Below are 19,294 nucleotides of genomic sequence, written 5' to 3' on the forward strand. Positions count from 1 at the left end.
GGCATTTGCTACGCGCAATAATGTATTCGCGCGCCATTTGTGACAGTTGCAAACACGTGGCATTGAGATGTGGAAAGAAATAAATATTATTAGGAATTAACGTTAGATCTAAATCTGGATAAAGAATTTCATATTTGTGACTGATACTGACGGTTTTTAGCGCGTTCTTACGACCATGTTTGCAAGTGTTTGGCTCGGTGGTAAGCTTAGTATTTTATGTTGGTTTCTCTCACTCAGTGTTTGTGACGGGTCTCACTACAAAACAATACATGTCGAGACATAGGACCTACCCAGTTATTGTGTGTCCGGACAGGTTTTGTGTCCGGACGATCAATTTTAGAAAGTCATTTCGAAAAATTTACAAGGGAAGTTTTATCAATTTTTAGTACAAAATGTCAGGAAATATTATTAGAGAACAAAATAGAAGATTTTTTTTTTAGTGTAATCCAAAGACAAAAAAGAAGGCTTCAAAAATATTAAGTGTCCGGACACCCGACCCCCCATCCTATCAGATACATGGGCAGACATCCCAGGGTAGACGGGGCCGGGAGACGTGTTCCCCCTACCCAAAATAGTAAAGGGGGCATTTTCTATTTTCGTTTTTTTACGATGGAAAGAAAGAAATTGAAATAAAACATGTATTCATATGCATGCATTTCGGACGAGATGACCTTTGGCTGATAACTTTTTTTTTTGCTTGTCAATTAATTTTAGTCGAAATGACCTCTTGCATTTTGGGTGATAACCTTTTTTTTTTCTTGTCAAATTTTCCAGCCCCTGGTCCCCCTACCTTTCGAGACAGATTTCCGCCCTTGATCAGATAACACAAGTATTGAAGTAATCATTGTAATTGTGTGTAATCTATTTGTGCTTTGAATGCATTCTGATATTATTACACTGTAAATTGATTAATGGAATATTGATCAAGAAAAGTTCGTGAAATTCCCGTCTTCCCTCATAATCTTCTCATTCTCTTGTTGTTTCGTCCTTGCCCCAGGAACGGACTATCAACTCATCAACCTAAACTGCATGCTAGTAAATGTAATGGACCTTCTTCGGAAAAAATGCAATATCGATGATGAAGATGGTAAGCTAGTTGAGTGGATTATTGTTTACGTCATGGTATTTTTAGTTAGTGGGCTGGGGGTTTTTGGGTGGTTGACTCCATTTACAATTTGATCTTAATTGGACAGCCTGAACCAGCTGACCCCTCCCCCTCACCTCAGGGCCCATGATGATCTGTTCAGGAGGTGGTTGTCATCATTTTGTATATTTTTTTTTAAGATTTGGGAACTCATTTACGCCAGAAGGAAAGGAAGAAAACATTTTTGTTGGCTCCTGGAAAAACAGGAAGAGAATGGCCCCCCCCAAAAAAAAAAAGGTACATAAAAACAACTAAGTAAAAAAAAATAAGCATACATGAAAAACAGAAATGAAATAAGATAGATAAATTAATAAATAAATTATTAAATATATAAATGAAGTTTATTTAAAAAAAGTTTGAGATAGATAAATAAATAAAACTAATATATCATTCAACATGGTTTCGTTTCTAGTTTTGTTAGATCTAGCCGATGAGGAAGGGTTGTTGAAAAGTCTACCAGATTACAGTACGAGGGTGAACACCAAGCACCTGCTGAAACCTCGAGCTACGTATGTACCGATCAAGATTGAACGTAAGTATTTTCCACTCATTTTTTTTTACTCACGCTCACAAGAAATACAGTAGACTGAGCCTTATGTTCCAAATAATCAAAGGTCTTGTTGCCATCAACCCCATAAACTTCATCCAGCAAACCACCCGGCAGACTAGAGGAAATAGTATCAAGCTCCAGCGTCTGTTAGTCAAAAGGGACGCTCATAAATACAGCTTCTTCCCTCGAACTACCAAAAATTGGAATAAGTTAAACATCGACGCAACATTGATAACCTCATTGGACTGTTTTAAATCCAAACTCACTCAAAAACATAGCAAGTGACCTGCTTACTTGGTGAACTCACACACATCAATAAAGTTGACGGAGTACAGCAAGTCTGCATATGCCGACTTAACCCAAGACAAGACAAGACAGATATAAGAACAATGCAGCGGGTATTGATTTGCCTATGGTTTTAATGTGATTGTATCCTTTGAGTGATGAGGACAACTATTACACTCAAATCGTAGGCCCTATTAGTTTGTATTGTAGGTCCCCTATTTGACATCTTTCGGGTGATGAGAGCAGTGCCCTCAAAGTCTTTTTAGAATCCTATGTAATATGGTTTCGTGTCGGTGATTGCCTTGGAATCGTGCTAGAATCTTATGTGAGGGTTTCCTTTATCTGCCCGCAATGAGATGAGATGTAAACATATCCCCCACCCCACTGGCAAAAAAATTAAGCACCCCTTGGTATAATTATGTATAATTATGACGAAATGTGAATGGGGGATCGACTCGAGGATCACAAAGATGACTATTCATGCTCCAAGAGCTATTGAGTTTTTATACCCGTGGTGGTGGGGGTAACTATATAGTTTGACGTCGGTAATCAATCAAGGACATCCAACCCCCCCCCCCCCCCCCCCTCCCAACCGAAAAGGCCTAGCTATATGGCCACGGCTTTTTTTTTACATTTTATTTTATAATTATAACCATAACGGTGGCGTCAAATATTTTCTTTTAGGTGACGAAAACGATACAGTCAAACCATATGAGCCTTATGTACAGCAGCTAAAGGAGAATGCTGAATTTATGAGTAAGATGACTACATTCTTGGCTTATATACGTGTACCTTGTAAAATTTTCAGTATATAAATCACATTTTCAATTTTTTATAATTTCAAATTGAATTTTGTCTCATTTTGCGTTCACGTCTGTATATGCTTTTCATGGTCAAATATATCGCAATAGTAATAATTTTATCGCAACTGCTGAGGCATCGATATGTATTTGGCGACATGTCTCATGAATACACAAGCCTTTACGCGCTGGAAAAAAATATAATTCATCTCATCCTTTTAAAATACACAATTTAAACAGGAATAAAACTTATTTCATTTAATGCTTGGCTGTGTGATAACAAGTCCCCCAAAGCCCTAAGTTTGAAAAGTTTGATTGATGACATCATGTTTCGTCCAATTATAAATCAGCTTGAATCCAGAAAAGTATAGGCCTATTATGCTAAATAAATGGCTCCACTGCCGGATCCAGGGGGGGGGGGGCAAAGCTGGCCCCGCCCCTCCCTTTGAGGGACACAATTAAAATTTGTAATGTAAAATGCCATTAAGACAGAAGTGGTGCCCCCCCCCCCCTTGAAAGTGAAGACCTCTTTTTTTTTTGCTTGACAAATATTAATTTGTGCCCCTCTTGGAAAATCCTGGATCCGCCAGTGAATGGCTCTACCACTCTCTTGATTGGTCCAATAACATACATCATTTATTTTCAAAACCACTCTTTATAAAAAAGAATATGAAAAAATAGGTCCCAAAAATTAAACAAGTGAAAGAATATACACAAAGATTAATCGACCAATGAATAAAGGGAACTTAATTGAAAGTTGAAACCCATCTTTATTTATATTGAACGCTTTTATTATTGATCAAATCCGGCATCGACTTTCTTTTGAAAAAAGAGGACATTTTAAAAATCCCTCGACATATTGTTACGAAGCAACAAAAACAAAGAACAAGCACATAACGAAAAAAAAACGTGATTCTACTATTTTTTAAATGTGTCGTTTGTCTTTCTTTAGATACCCTTCTGGCTCAGTATCGAAAGAAAGAGCTGCCAAATCAGGGAAAGAAAGAGAAGAACGCTAGTGGACGTAATCGTGCTTCGACATCGTCGAGCTCGACACCCCGAGCAACGACGAGTGCGTCCAAGATGAAGAGTAAAAAGGGTGGCACCACATCGAGAGCCGGAAAGGCCTCAAGATAGATCACTGACTGTGTGCTCACAGCCATCAGAAGCAAAGATTTGCGCCTGTTGATACACCGTTTCAAGAAAGGCTATTGTATGAGTCTAACCCCAGAACATCCACTGGAAAAATCTAGCGGAATATTTTGAAAATGAAAGCTTTTTTTTTCTTAAGTACCACTATATAATAAGAATTGTTTGATTTCCTTGTCTTACTATAAAACAAACAATGACAATTATGTATGTTAAACTGAATTTTGATCACAAAAAAAATAGTGATTTCCAAAGATTGTTAATGATACACATATATATATATCTATTGAATGTTATGTTTTTTTTTAATAGTTTTTAAAATTATGGGGGCGTATATAGTAGGCAAATAAAAGCCTCAATGTCCCGAATTCACAAAGGTGATTTTGAAACCCCCGGTTGAGTCCATGTTTTATGCAGTAATGACAGTAATGACAGTAATAGTAATGACAGTAATGACAGTAATATTTATTCTCAGATCACCCCCAATGGGTATTGGAGAATATAACAACATTTGAAACATATTTACATTTGAATTTTGAACATATTTACAAAAAATATATATGAACAAAAAATACAAACAAGAAACCCACATATTTCACTGAAATATTATGATAACATAATAAGATGTAAATAAATTATTTATTGAATTACTAAATTTTAGAACAAACAGAAGAAAAAGTAAAACATGATGCGTACAAAGGCACCAGCAGCAAACTAAATACAAATATTAAACAGTTTATCAAATAATACATATGTAATATCTATATCTATATAGTAATCAAGATAAATTGTTAAAAGACAAATGAAACGAAATAAATGATTTCCTCTATAAATTACGCTTATTTTACTGCGTATATTAAAACACATGTCCAATGCTGATGCGCGCATCTGTCACAGTGCGCCAAATTGATGCCTGTTGCCGTAGTAACTTTTATCCACGATTTTCTTTCACGAGGTGAGTCCACTGTTTTCAAAAATTTGTTTCATGAATAAAACAGCATGGTAACAGGCTAGGCGTAAATTTTGCGCACTGTGACAAAAGCGCGCATCAGCATTGGACATTTTTTTTTATATACACGCGTCCGATACGCGCTAAATTAAGTTTGATTTATACAGGAAATCTGTATTATCCATGGATTCAACCGTGTGTTTTCAAAACCACCTTTGTGAATTCACGCCAATGAGATCACAGACTGTGTGCTCTCAATCAATCAGAAGCAAGGATTTGCGCCTGTTGACAGGCCTACACCGTTTCAAGAAAGACTCTCGTGTTACGTTAGTCTTACCCTCAACAACCACTGGAAAAAAAGTGCAATATTTGAAAATGAAAATATGTTGTTTCTTCTTTTTTAAAGATATAATAAGAATCGTTTGATTACCTTCTCATAATATAAAAACAAAAACCAACAATTTAATATGTTTTATTGTATTTTGATGACAGACAGGTTAAGTCGTCCTTCGATGCTTTCCAAAGCTTGTTAAGACATATGGTATATTGTGGTTTCTTTTTTAAGTTTTTAAAATTATGGAGGGCGTAGTTGGCATATCGATATGCCCAAAAATATTGTCATGGGTGCAACCCATCCCCCCCCCCCCCCTGTTCACCATCAGGATCAACGCCTCCTATCATTATTATCACCTGCCAATCCGAATGTCCTGAATTGGAAAATGGCTCGGAAACATGCAAGGAAGAGGTGTAACAACCAAGGGTGGCACCTGGGGAGCGTTTCATGAAAGGACTTGTCAGACGTTTTATCCGACAAGTCCCATTTTATCCGACAGTTGCCATAGTAACAATGCTTCTTAGCCAATCAACATCAAGGAAAGATGTCAGACCTGACAACATGTCGGACAAAAATGTTGATGAAACACTCCCCTGGAGGCCGTTTCATCAACATTTTTGTCTGACAAGTTGTCAGATCTGACATCTTTCCTTGATTCTGATTGGCTGAGAGGCACTGTTACTATTGTAACTGTCGGATAAAATGGGACTTGTCGGATAAAACGTCCGACAAGTCCTTTCATGAAACGCTCCCCTGGAGGCCGTTTCATAATGCTGTTCGTAAGTTAAGAGCAACTTTAAGAACGACTGGTGATCCTTTCTTACGCGCTAAACCATCGCCAATGTATATATCATTTACCACAAGAAAGGATCACCAGTCGTTCTTTAAGTTCTTAAAGTCGCTCTTAACTTACGAACAGCTTTATGAAACACACACCTGGCATTTTGGAAGAGGTGAGGTAAAAAGGTAGGCCTAAAGTAAATGTAACGTCACTTCCTGTGCTCAATTGAATAAAATGTAAAACACAGAGTTACAAAACCAGATATCTCTACCATTGTCTCTTTATTTACTTCTTTTGAAATGCCGTTTTGAGTATTCTCTTTTAGAGGTGTTCAATATATTTTTCGTATACTACGAGCAAGTCTACTAACGACTGAAAACTATTTCTTGGGTGCTTAATCTGATTTTGAGTACTTTTGACTCCATTCGGGCAAAATTCAAATCCCTATAATGTTTTCCAATTAAACGAGCATCTGATTGGGATAGAATTTCTATGGTTAAAAAAACATATTTATTTATTTCCCGAATGTTCCTTTTCTTTTTTTCCAACTTGCGCAAGTCAAATCTCATGATTTCTTTATGGTTCTAATTGGTCAAAGCAGCTCTGTCTAGGCGGACACGACTGCTTTTTCCAAGCAACATAGCCAACATAGGCGGGGTCGAGTAGCCAATGCAAAAGTTTTGATAAGAGATAGATATCGTCCGATATAATTATCCATACACAGTGGCGTACCGCGGGTCATGGCGTTTGGGGGGGGGGGGGAACCAGCAAAAATTTTGAGTCACTTAGTGAGCGCGCGAAGCGCGCCCAGTTGCCAGGTATACTGACCTAATAGAGACATTTTAAGGACAGTGCCATTAAACGGATATTATCTCACTGGTCAAATAGTGCGAGTGCAAGCTTAAATTTTTTGATATTCAGACCTAAAAAGGGACATTATAATCAATCTTTTGTAATCATGATACGTACCTGTCTCGCTAAATAATGCGAGCGCGAAGCGCGAGCTGAATTTTTTATAAATATTGACCCCCAAACAGGAAGATTTTAAGGACTATATTTTAGGAATTCATTTAGAGTAAACACATCTCACCATAGTCATCGAATGCGAGTGCCAATAAGTGCTTGCTGATTTTGTTAGAATTACATCTAAATGTACATAAAGCACTTGTAATCATAATTAACATACCCATCTCACTAATCAAATCTTGCGAGCGCGAAGCGCGAGCTGAAAATGTAGCAAATTCAGACCTGAAGAGGGGCAATTTAAGACGTGTTTGTAGGAATTCACGAAGACCATACGTAGTTCACTAACCAAATGATGCGAAGCGCGAGCTGAACATTTTTGATATTCAGATCAGAAAAAGGGACATTTTAAGGACTGATTCTAGGAAGTCATGGAGAGCAGACATTTTTCACCAATCCACTACTGCGAACGTAAGCACGGACAGGAAATGTTTTATATTAAGACCTTAAAATGGGGCAATCACTTTAAGTAGTCATGAAAAAGAAGCATACTATTGTTCATAATAACTCGAAGTGCGAGGAAATATATTTGGCAGTATGGTGTATATTGACTTGAAAACGGGAGGTTTTAGTATAACAGGATAATATATCTCGGTAAACAGACAATGCGAGCACCAGGAACAATAAAGACATAGGCCCTGAGCAAATTATGTTTCATAAAGTTATGAAAAAATGTTTCTTATGTAATATAACATAAAATAATGATATAATATAACTTTATAATGAACAATAATGTCTTTTTCCCACTACGTTTCTCTTCCTTTCTCCCTCTTTTTCTCCTTTTCCCCGTTTTTATTTTATTATTTTTTTTTTTTGGTCAGCCGATTGGGGGGGGGGGGGGGGGCACGCGCCCCCCATGCCCCCCCCCCCGTAGTTACGCCACTGTCCATACATTATAAAATGTTACCCGATTAATAACCCACGTCTGAATGAGGCTATTGTTTTTCCCCATCTAACCTGAGTTTGAACCGGCCCAGACTCAAGAATAAATTTGAGTGATGGCCGATACATGGCTGCTGCTCAGACCTACAGCTTAATTTATGTCGCCTTATATTAGTGTGTCACTTCATGATCGTGATCGTAGCTGTGAGATCGTTATTCCCAAACGCTGAACTCATATCAGTGCACGAAAGAAAATAAGATGAAATGAAGGTAGATTCAGATTACGGGGCGTTGTGGCCCAGCGGATTAGTCTTCTGCCTTTAAAACAGAGGGTGGTGGGTCGAATTCCAGCCATGGCGTAATTTCCTTCAGCACGAAATTTATTCACATTGTGCTGCACTCAATCCAGGTGAGGTGACTGGGCACCGGCAGGATTAATTCCTTGAATGCATGAGCGCTGAAAGGCAGCTCGAGCTAAAGTCGGGATAATAACGCGCCTCGGAATATAATATTTCTAGATAGATGGCGCTATATAGATGCATATTATTATTATTATTATCATCATCATCATTATTATTATTTATTGTTAGTATTATTAGTGTCAGACGCATCATTTGCTATGGATATCGATCACCGTTTGTAAAGTCATTCAGGTATATTTAGGGGCGGCGCGACAGGCTAGCAACCGACCCTCTTTTCGATTTTCAAGGCGTAGAAATAAATGGGGAAAGGATCGAAGGACATGAAGGGGGGGGGGCGAAAGAAGAAGACGGTACCTCATTATGAGGCTTACTTGAAATAATAAGAATCGAATACTCTAGTATTCAATACTATTAAGGACTACATAAATTACGCATATTTTATTTTGTGCTTGATTTTTATTATTTGGACTGCTTCTGATTTTTTTTCAGGCTTGTAATATACATGTAGGTTTTACTCCCAGGTTTCATACTTTTACCAATTTTCTAACAATTTTCATACAAATATCATGACCAGATGTGGTATTCAGGAATATTATCTGTAGTTGCTATGGAAAATGTGTTGCTTAGCAACTGTTGCTGTACATTGTTGGAACGTTGCTTGATATGTGATTGTAAATTTCATTTCGTTTTTTCGTTTATTTCCATTTTCAACAATTACAGTTTATTTTGTACATTTTAACATATAAATAACAAAACATATTTCAAGTATTCCTGTACAAAAATTATATTCAAGATTATTACATATCAGGTTGGAAATGGAGGAGGCTGCTAAAAAGCGGAGCTTGTAGAGTGCAGCCTCCTAATAAATATTATTGTAGTTGCATAACATATAAAAATCAAAATAACAACTAGAGCATGAACCAGTTAAATTAAAAGGAAATAGGGGAAATTAAAATAGAAAAGGAAATAAGAAAAAGAGAGATTAAAGGTCTCCAGAATCCAGCCCCAGCACTCACAGATGGACCTCGTTGATCGACAGGAAAACGAAAGAGATGTAAAAGCGTACGTGACATGATAATCATGTTTGATTTAAAAAAAAATACAAGAGTTTGAGTGATGAAGAGTTAAATTCAATGGTTATCTTGGAGAAATTTTTTGAACTTATATTTGAAAGAATTAAGGCTTGGTGATTCTTTGATGTTTTTATTAATAATTCCCCAGAGTCTAGGGCCTTCAAAAGTAAAAATAGATTTTGCAAGGATGGTCCGGGGTAGTGGTAAATGGAATTCATCTGATTGACGTGTGGGATATTTGTGAAGAGTTTTGTTTTTGTTAAATGAAGAATTGAATATGAATGGTAACATATTATTGTTTAACTGATACATGAATTGACCTAAGTTATATTGGTACAGTGTTTTTATTTTTAGAATGTTGTTGTTAAAAAACAACTCATCTGTGTGAGATCTCCAGGACAAGTTGAAAATACCACGCAATGCCTTCTTTTGTAAAAGTAATATTCTATCAAGGTAGGTTGAGTGTGTATTTCCCCAAACAATTGCTCCATAATTTAAATATGGTAAAATTAATGTTGAATAAAGCATTTTTAGGGAGGAAGTTGGAAGAAAAAATTTGACTTTGTTTATAACACCAATATTGCGTGAAATTGTACGACATATAAAGTCAATGTGTGTTTTCCAAGATAATTTGTTGTCTATTATGAGACCTAAAAAATTTGTTGTAGTAACAACTTCAATGTCTTTATTGTCCAATTTGATATTAGATGGCAATTGTTCTAGAGAATTGCTAAAAAGCATGCATTTCGTTTTTTGTACATTAATTGACAATTTGTTAGCCCTAATCCATTGTACCAATTTATCCAGTTCAGTGTTCAGTACATTTATTAAAATATCGGGGTTAGGATGAGAGTATAGTACATTTGAATCATCTGCAAAAAGGACATAAGATAATATTTCAGAGGAGTTCTGGATGTCATTTATATAGATTATAAATAAAAGAGGGCCCAGGAGGCTGCCTTGGGGAACACCCCAGTTAACATTTTGTAGAGAAGAATTTTGTTCATTTATGCTTACGAATTGTTTACGATTTACGAGGTAGTTTTTGAACCACTCCAAGGCCTTCCCACGAACTCCGTAATTTTCAAGTTTGTAGAGCAGTATTTCATGATTTATAGTGTCAAAGGCCTTGGAGAGGTCCAGAAAAACACCTATTGTATGTTCAAAGTTGTCAATAGCTTTTGTGATTTTGTCAATAAATGAGAGAGTGGCATGAGATGTACTATGTTTTTGGGGAAATCCAAATTGAAAATCAGAGATTATATTATATTTATTCAAAAAATTTAATAATCTTGTGTAGATCACCCTTTCCATAACTTTAGACAAAGTAGGTAATAAAGCTATCGGTCTATAGTTACATACATTAATCTTTTCTCCTTTTTTGTGCACTGGTATTATCTTTGATATTTTCATATTGTCAGGCACGACGCCATTACTTAAAGAAAGGTTGAATATGTATACTAATGGATCAACAATATATTATATAACATTCTTTAATAAAATATTATCAATACCATCGTGACCACAGCTTTTTTTGTTTTTTAAGTTGTTCACTATATCTATTATTTCATTTCTATGTACTGGTACTAAAAATAAAGAATTAGGGTTTGGTTGGTGAATGAAATCTGTAAATTTTTTTGTGTTAATGGTATATTGTCTGCAAGACTTTTTCCAATTTGTGTAAAGTATTGATTAAATATATCAGCTATACGAAAAGAATCATGAATTTCAACATTATTGTGCTTTATTGATTTTATGCGTGCTTTTGTGCTTTGTTTATTTATGGCAGTGTTTATTGTTTTCCATGTTTTATTGATGTCGTGTTTGAAACGAATTAATTGATTTGTGAAATATTTTCGTTTTTCACTCCGCAATAATTTAGTGAGGGTATTTTTATATGTAGTATATTTACGATGTGACTTTTCTGAGCGATTAATTTTATCGGCATAGTATAAGTTATTTTTGCGATTTATTGATCGTAATATTGATTTCGATATCCAAGGAAGTCTTGGGCTCTTTTTATAATTATTACATTTACTGACCAATGGTACATGTCTATCTAAATTTGAAGTAAAAATTTTCATAAATATATTATATGCTGTATTTGTATCTTGAGAACTGAATGCCTCAGACCAATCCGCGTCTTCAAGACCATCTTTTAAGCTCTGTAAATTATTTGGTGTTAGTCGTCGGAATTTATGTTGCGGGGTATCTTTTTTTGCTAACCTAAACGGAGTTCTTGAAAATATCGGGAAATGGTCAGAAATATCAGATAAAATTATTCCAGACTCGGGTAGAGGAGAAACATTACAAAAAATATTATCAATAAGGGTTGCAGATTGGTTAGTAACCCTAGTGGGTTTTGTTATCAATGGTAAAAAGGATGATGAAAGCATGATATCCAAAAATTCATGTGACCTATTGTGATTAGATTTAGAAAGGTCTATATTAAAGTCACCTACCACATAACAATCTTTATTATAAAAAACCGGATTTTGTAGAAAGTCTTGAAAGTATTCAAAAAAATTATTTGTGTTGGAGTTAGGAGGTCTATAAAATACTGCGATCATTATGTTTTTAGAGTTTGGTACCCGAAGTTCAATGATAAGAGATTCAGCAATTTCATTCATACAATTAAGATCATTGTGAGTAAAATATTCTAGTTGTTCATTGATATAGATACCTACCCCTCCTCCCCGTCTATTACCCCTATGGTTTTCTACAAATGTGTAACCAGGAAGTGAGTATAAACCATCAGATTCCTGTGATAACCATGTCTCAGTTAGCGCGATTATGGACATTTTGGTTTGTGAAGATGAATCGGATAAAAGGCGTAAATTGTCGAAATTAGAGCTCAAGCTCCTTATATTCATGTGCATTATTGAAAGTGTATTTGTAGATTTATCAAGAGAATTAAATTGATTTATTGTAAAGTAATTCGAACTTGGATAATTATAGTCGTTATTATCATTTAAATCTGCAGCTAAATTCATTTCCATTGATACGAGATTTTCAAAAGAATTGTTGTTAGTATTTTGGGTTTCGTTGTTCGGCCTAAACAAATTGTAAAACTCATCATCATTCAACACTGAAAAGGGAAAGTTTTCAATCACTGGGAATAGAAAGAGAAAAACACGAAATGCAAAAGAGTCGCTTCCTGAAGAGACCGACGAGACCGCGTGCTCTGAGTGTCAGCGAGGCAAGGACCTGGAGAGAATAATAATTGGACAAAGAAAAACTGGTTACCGGTATACACATTCCTACGAAGAAAAGGAGCACAAACACATGAAAAGTCCTCAGGTAAACATTGGCAATTATATACGATCTAAATTGCATCGTAAATTTTTTGTACTAAATAAGCATAAAAGAGTTGGGTGAGCTCCCGTGAATAAAACAGCTGGGAAGCCTCCCATATATAGAATAGAATAAGGAATGACACAAATTCAAATTATTCAGGGCATGCTTCCCAGAAAACTGAAAGAAGGTGAAAAGGCATTCGAATGTAGTTATGGTGTTCGTACATTTAAATAAAACTTCTACTCTTACACCTGGTATACAATTTGTTTGGCTTGATCAAAATACCGCTGAATTGATGAATAAAAAGAATGATCGTCTGAGATCCAGATCATGTTACACTGTACATTAATCATAATTGATTTGTCAAAAACAAATTAACTAAAGCTATCTTTTTCTTATGTAGAATGGTTACTGCTTTTACAAATAATCATGTCCTATATACGTCCTCAGTGAACAGAGTAAACCTACATGACAAAACTTCAAAGTTCTTTCCTCTTTCGACCTTAAAACAGCAATGTACACTTATGATTATGATCAGTAAAGATTTTTTTTTCTTCTTCAATAATAAAACTCAAAGATTAAAAAAAAAAAAATCCAGAGTTACAATCTATATTTCTGTTTGAACTCTAAAAAAAGATATTTTTATAAATATATAACACGAAGTTAGGAACCAATTTCAAAATTTGACCGACACCTATAAAACACATCGTTTATCATGTTTCAATTACCGGATAAATTATTTAGACAAAAATAATGCTCTACTGGCTGCAGGTCATTTTCATACAGTAGAATTAGTAATTAAATCTAACTCAATTCATCATTGAACTAGCTTTAAATACATCTTCTGTCCAATACAGTTAGCAACAAAAAGAATGGTTATTACTTTAACATCCTTCGTATTTGTAAACAGAAAAGTTAAAAATGCAAAGAAAAAAAATCATCTGAAATGACCAGGTTCTTTCCTCCATTGGTCTAAAATAAATGAACCATGATTAACATGATTATAATTTATATTTTTTTCAAAAGAGCTTGTGTTAATCATGTGAATGACTACGTCAATAAAACTGTAAGCAATTGTAATACAAAAGGTCAAACATTTCTATGCACATGATGATATAAATGAATCAAGATTCAAAATCGAAGGCAAGTCTATAATGCACATGACCATCCGTTTATTGGATTGTGAACTCATCATGCCCGTAGAGTATTATTTTTAAAAATTAAAACCACGAGGGTGAAAAAACAATTCCAAGTTTCAACCGGCACTAAGCATGTCCAAATTTTACTCAGTTGAAGTTTTGAATCTTAATTCAGAGGGGTTTATAAAAAAGATCTAGATGAAAATTTTCTTCTACTATCTTAAAAAAAAGATCATACAGTAATAGTACTATACTTTCTCTTCCATTGTATATTACGCATACATGCTTTCATGAAGAGCAAAATAAGGAAATGTTTACTCTACGGCCTATGTTAAAATTCTAAGTTATATCTTACAAACTCATTCACCTCTTTACAATGGTTATTTTTACTTAAATTTACTTAAATTTAAAGGAAAATGAGAATGCTATATGAATACAAGCACCACCAGGAGTTCGTCAAGTTAAGGATGTTCAATACTTAGAATTCCCGTAAATTTTAGCAAAAAAGAGTCACATTTTTTCAATGCACATATGTTTTACTATAATTTTTTTTTTTTTTAAATTAATAGGCCCCAGAGAAAAAAATCTTATGCTTTAAATGGAGATGTAAGTTTTGATTGATATTTAAAAGAAAATGAGAATGCTATCTGGTTGCTACTTCCATCAGCATAGATACAGTACAGGTAAGTGCCTGGTATACATTTACTGGAATCTTCACTGAAAACTGGTATCAACAAATGCGAAATGTTGAGTAAACTCCAGAAGTAAAACCTGTTTCTCATACGAACGAATTTATTTTCACTGGGCATAATTATGTCAAGATGTATAAGTTGAACCGTGGTATGCAATTTACTACATATCAAAAGTCAAAATTTAGCGAATGATCATGTGAAAAAATTGTAGTTTACTCACATCCAAATTAATAAGTTAATAGAATATGACTATGATGTATAAACAAATCAAATACATTACATGGGTGCTCTTGGATGAATATTACTCGGACCAATTAGCCCATCGATCTGGCGTGCCTCCATTCCTTACAGGTTTGCGTGTTTGTAGCAAAATCTTGGTTCCAGTGACTTTGATCCTGGTTGCCAGGTTGTTGATCTTACGAATGTTGTATGCAATTGCTGCCAATCTTCCTCTTTCTCTTTTCATGCTGGGAGGCAAATCCGTACGGATGGAAACCCGACTGAAAGGCGACGAAGGGTCCGATGCTCTGCTGCCAGGGGGGTCCGGCTGCCGGCGCGGTCGTCGTTCGTAGGCCTGAAGAAGCCGGTCTCTGTCCATCATGCGGCCGAATCTGATGATAATCGCAGGGGGTTGGCGGTTAGAATTACGATCTCCTCGGGGGGTTGAGGGCAGACGGTGGGCATTTACAAGAGGTATATGCATAGCTTCCTGCTTTGAAATGTTCATGAAGAAGCAAATTGTTTGATGAACTGTGTCATATATGTTTTCGTCAGTTGGGGGGCCATTCCATACACCAACAAATTAAGTTTCCGATCATGAATTTCACCAAGGGTTAGTTTCTCATTAAGCTCCTCAATCTTCTTGTCTATGTTATTACGTAGCTGGGGCAGGTCATCTTTTTCAATGGCGAGTAGACGATCAGATGTACTTGTTAGGCTAGTTTCTATGTCAGAAATGACCTTTTTTGTTGCTTCCATTTCAGTTTTCAAATTCGTTATCTCATTAACAACCGTATCAATTTGGTATTTACCTGAGAGGTGAAGCTGGTAAACATGTCTCTAATGTCGCTCATGAATGCCATTAATTCAGTAGGTACCGCGTTGGGGGTCGGCGGTCCATTTACATCGTGTACCGTGCTGGTGCTGGACGTGCGGGAGGTATCGGCGAAATTGGCGCCTGCCGTGGCACCCTAGCTGAGGCAACGTGGCGTCATGCGTATCGTGGCTTGCGATTCCCAAGTTTTTCTGACCAGTTTCCCTCCTTTTAGACCCAGTATTGTTGGCTTTTTTACCTGGTTGCCCCCGTAGATTGTACTCTTTCTGTCTAACATCCATTTTGGCAATATTTGATCCAAGTAGGCATGTAATTTTCCACCAAAATATAGTATGTTTTCAGGAGCTCACTCAAGAGTGCTACCGCTCTGTCGACATCGCGTTATCTATCTTTGGCGCTTAGAAGTCAAAATATAGTTTTTAAAATGAAGATAACACCCCCAAAATGGTGGTTGCTAAGATAAATATGTTACCTAGCAACTGTTGCTATACGAAGAGAGATCAGGTTGGCACACCCTGCTAAAAATGTTCAGCACTGTTTACTCTACCTGTCAGCCAAAGTTCATGCTTGTACTATAATCTGAACAATTCTTGCTATTTTTTGCACCGATCATCCAGACTATTAGTGTGTCACTTCATGATCGTGATTGCAGCTGTGAGATCGTTATTCCCAAACGCTGAACTCATATCAGTGCACGAAAGAAAATAAGATGAAATGAAGGTAGATTCAGATTACGGGGCGTTGTGGCCCAGCGGATTAGTCTTCTGCCTTTAAAACAGAGGGTGGTGGGTCGAATTCCAGCCATGTCGTAATTTCCTTCAGCACGAAATTTATTCACATTGTGCTGCACTCAATCCAGGTGAGGTGACTGGGCACCGGCAGGATTAATTCCTTGAATGCATGAGCGCTGAAAGGCAGCTCGAGCTAAAGTCGGGGTAATAACGCGCCTCGGAATAGAATATTTCTAGATAGATGGCGCTATATAGATGCATATTATTATTATTATCATAATCATCATTATTATTATTTATTGTTATTATTATTAGTGTCAGACGCATCATTTGCTATGGATATCGATCACCGTTTGTAAAGTCATTCAGGTATATTTAGGGGCGGCGCGACAGGCTAGCAACCGACCCTCTTTTCGATTTTCAAGGCGTAGAAATAAATGGGGAAAGGAAGGACATGAAGGGGGGGGGGGGGGGGCGAAAGAAGAAGACGGTACCTCATTATGAGGCTTACTTGAAATAATAAGAATCGAATACTGTAGTATTCAATACTATTAAGGACTACATGAATTACGCATATTTTATTTTGTGCTTGATTTTTCATTTTTATTTTATTTTATTTATTTATATTTATTAGGTGGTCTGTCTATGACAGATCACCTATTGATTTCGCTAGAATTTTCTTTCTTTATTCTTTATTTATTAGGTGGTCTGTCAACGACAGATCACCTATTGATTTCGCTAGAATTTTCTTTCTTTATTCTTTATTTATTTATTCTTTATTTCTTTATTAGGTGGTCTGTCAACGACAGATCACCTATTGATTTCGCCAGAATTTTCTTTCTTTATTCTTCTTTATTTATTTATTTTTATTTCTTCCGTACACTTTTTTGTACACACGTTCATTCGAAATCGACATGGTCAATTTCCTTCAAATTTCTGTCAGTTATCAAGCCCTATTATTTCAAGTAAAATGAACTTTTTCAAGGTCATCAGGTCATGATGACGTCATCCAGGCGCCATTTTGTAAAATCACATTGTCGATCATATCTCCATTATCAATTATCAAAAATCAATCAAATTAATATCACATCAACTTCAGGTCAAGGGTCAACAAGTCATGTCATCAAAGGTCACCTGGAGGTCACGACGCGCGCGTACGCGCGCGTCAAATTTTAAAAATGCTCAAAATCAGTTTTTGACCAAAGTAAAGTACGTTTTAGGTCATTTCAAGCATTTCAAAAATTTGCGCGCGCACACGTATGCGCGCGCGTTTCCGCGCGTAACGCCTTCAACGCAACGCAGAAACGCAGTTTTTTTTATATCATTGCATTGATAATATAATTCTGAACAATTTGATACCTTGATCAACCTTCTACGACAAGTAATAACGAAATTATCACCCGTTAAACTTTGCAGCACGTGTGCGCGCGAGCTCTCACTACAGACCATATATGGGCAAAAACATGTCTATTGAAAATTCACTGTAGCTCTTTAAATAGTCCGTTGACCCCAATTTTTTTTTCATATATCGATAGAGTATAAGTTGTAAATTTGATTTCATGTCACCATTGTCCCTCAATTTGATCATGACGTCATCAAAATTGCGCCTAAACTGAAAATTTCATTTTTACAAAAATGACGTCATCAAATTTATGCAAATTTGATCATAACTCCGTGAATATTGATCGTTTTCCGCCCAGATTTCGATATGTTGTAGTTTAGAATGTACTCTTTCTCGTCAGTTAACATAAATTTTCATTTTGAAAAACGCATCATGGTGTAAAATTGCGATGAAAAGAGGCATGTCATTTTTCCTCATTTTACGTGTAATCTCTATGGGACATGACTTTTTCTCAAAACTAGATTCTACATTCCTTTATTTCGTGAGCTATATCTCCATTTTTTCTTGTTAGTTATCCCTGAGCTTTTGGTATGATGTAGCTGAGATTCTAAGCTTTCGGAAATATGCCCTTTTTTTTTCAAAGTCATTAGGTCATCGTGACTTCATCCAGGCGCCATTTTGTAAAAATCAGGTCATTATCATATCTCGATAACGAGTCATCAAAAATCAACTATATTTGGTATACATCAACTTCAGGTCAACGGTCAACTAAAAAATTCATCAAATTCCGCGCGCGCACCTCGACGCGCACGTACGCGCGCATTAAAATTTTAAAATGCTCAAATTAGTTCCAAATTAATTTTCCATACGTTTTAGGCGATTTTAAGCATTTTGCAAAAAAAACGCGCACGCACATGCGCGCGCGTTTTCGCGCGTAATTGCATCTTACAACATAGAATCGCCAATTTTTTTTATATCAATGCACCGATAATATAATTCTGAACAATTTGATACCTTGATCAACCTTCTACGACAAGTAATAACGAAATTATCACCTGTTAAACTTTGCAGCACGTGTGCGCGCGAGCTCTCACTACAGGCCATATATGGCCAAAAAAAAGGGGCAATCGAAAATTCACTATACCTCTTTAAATAGTCCGTTGACCCCATTTTTTTTTCATATATCGATAGAGTATGACTTGTAGATTTGATTTCATGTCACCATTGTCCCTCAATTTGATCATGACGTCATCAAAATTGCGCCTAAACTGAAAATTTCATTTTTTCAAAAATGACGTCATCAAATTTATCCAAATTTGATCATAACCCCGTGAATATTGATCATTTTTCGCCCAGATTTCGATATGTTGTAGTTTAGAATGTACTCTTTCTCGTCAGTCGACATAAATTTTCATTTTGAAAAACGCATCATGGTGTAAAATTGCGTTGAAAAGAGGCATGTCATTTTTCCTCATTTTACGTGTAATCTCTATGGGACATGACTTTTTCTCAAAACTAGATTCTACATTCCTCTATTTCGTGAGCTATATCTCCATTTTTTCTTGCTAGTTTTCCCCGAGCTTTTGGTATGATGTAGCTGAGATTCTAAGCTTTCGGAAGTGTGCCCTCCATTTTTCGATCAGATGC

General features: G+C 36.0%; 1 protein-coding gene across 1 annotated transcript; it reads left to right on the top strand.

Moving 5' to 3' along the window:
• The first annotated feature begins 1,029 nt into the window (after positions 1–1,029).
• Positions 1,030–3,916, top strand: LOC129258274 (uncharacterized). Its single transcript, XM_054896569.2, has 4 exons — positions 1,030–1,087; positions 1,557–1,676; positions 2,664–2,735; positions 3,732–3,916. The coding sequence occupies exons 1-4, from the start codon at positions 1,030–1,032 to the stop codon at positions 3,914–3,916; spliced, it is 435 nt and encodes a 144-aa protein (XP_054752544.2).
• The last annotated feature ends 15,378 nt before the right edge of the window (positions 3,917–19,294 follow it).

The sequence above is a fragment of the Lytechinus pictus genome, chromosome 4 (genome assembly GCF_037042905.1).
Source record: "Lytechinus pictus isolate F3 Inbred chromosome 4, Lp3.0, whole genome shotgun sequence".
Lineage (NCBI taxonomy): Eukaryota > Metazoa > Echinodermata > Echinoidea > Temnopleuroida > Toxopneustidae > Lytechinus > Lytechinus pictus.

Coding starts and splice junctions, on each gene's coding strand:
- LOC129258274 (XM_054896569.2), top strand. CDS start 1,030: ATGCTAGTAAATGTAATGGACCTTCTTCGGAAAAAATGCAATATCGAT. Junction 1,088..1,556: donor CAATATCGATGATGAAGATG/GTAAGCTAGTTG, acceptor TTTCGTTTCTAG/TTTTGTTAGATCTAGCCGAT. Junction 2,736..3,731: donor GGAGAATGCTGAATTTATGA/GTAAGATGACTA, acceptor GTCTTTCTTTAG/ATACCCTTCTGGCTCAGTAT.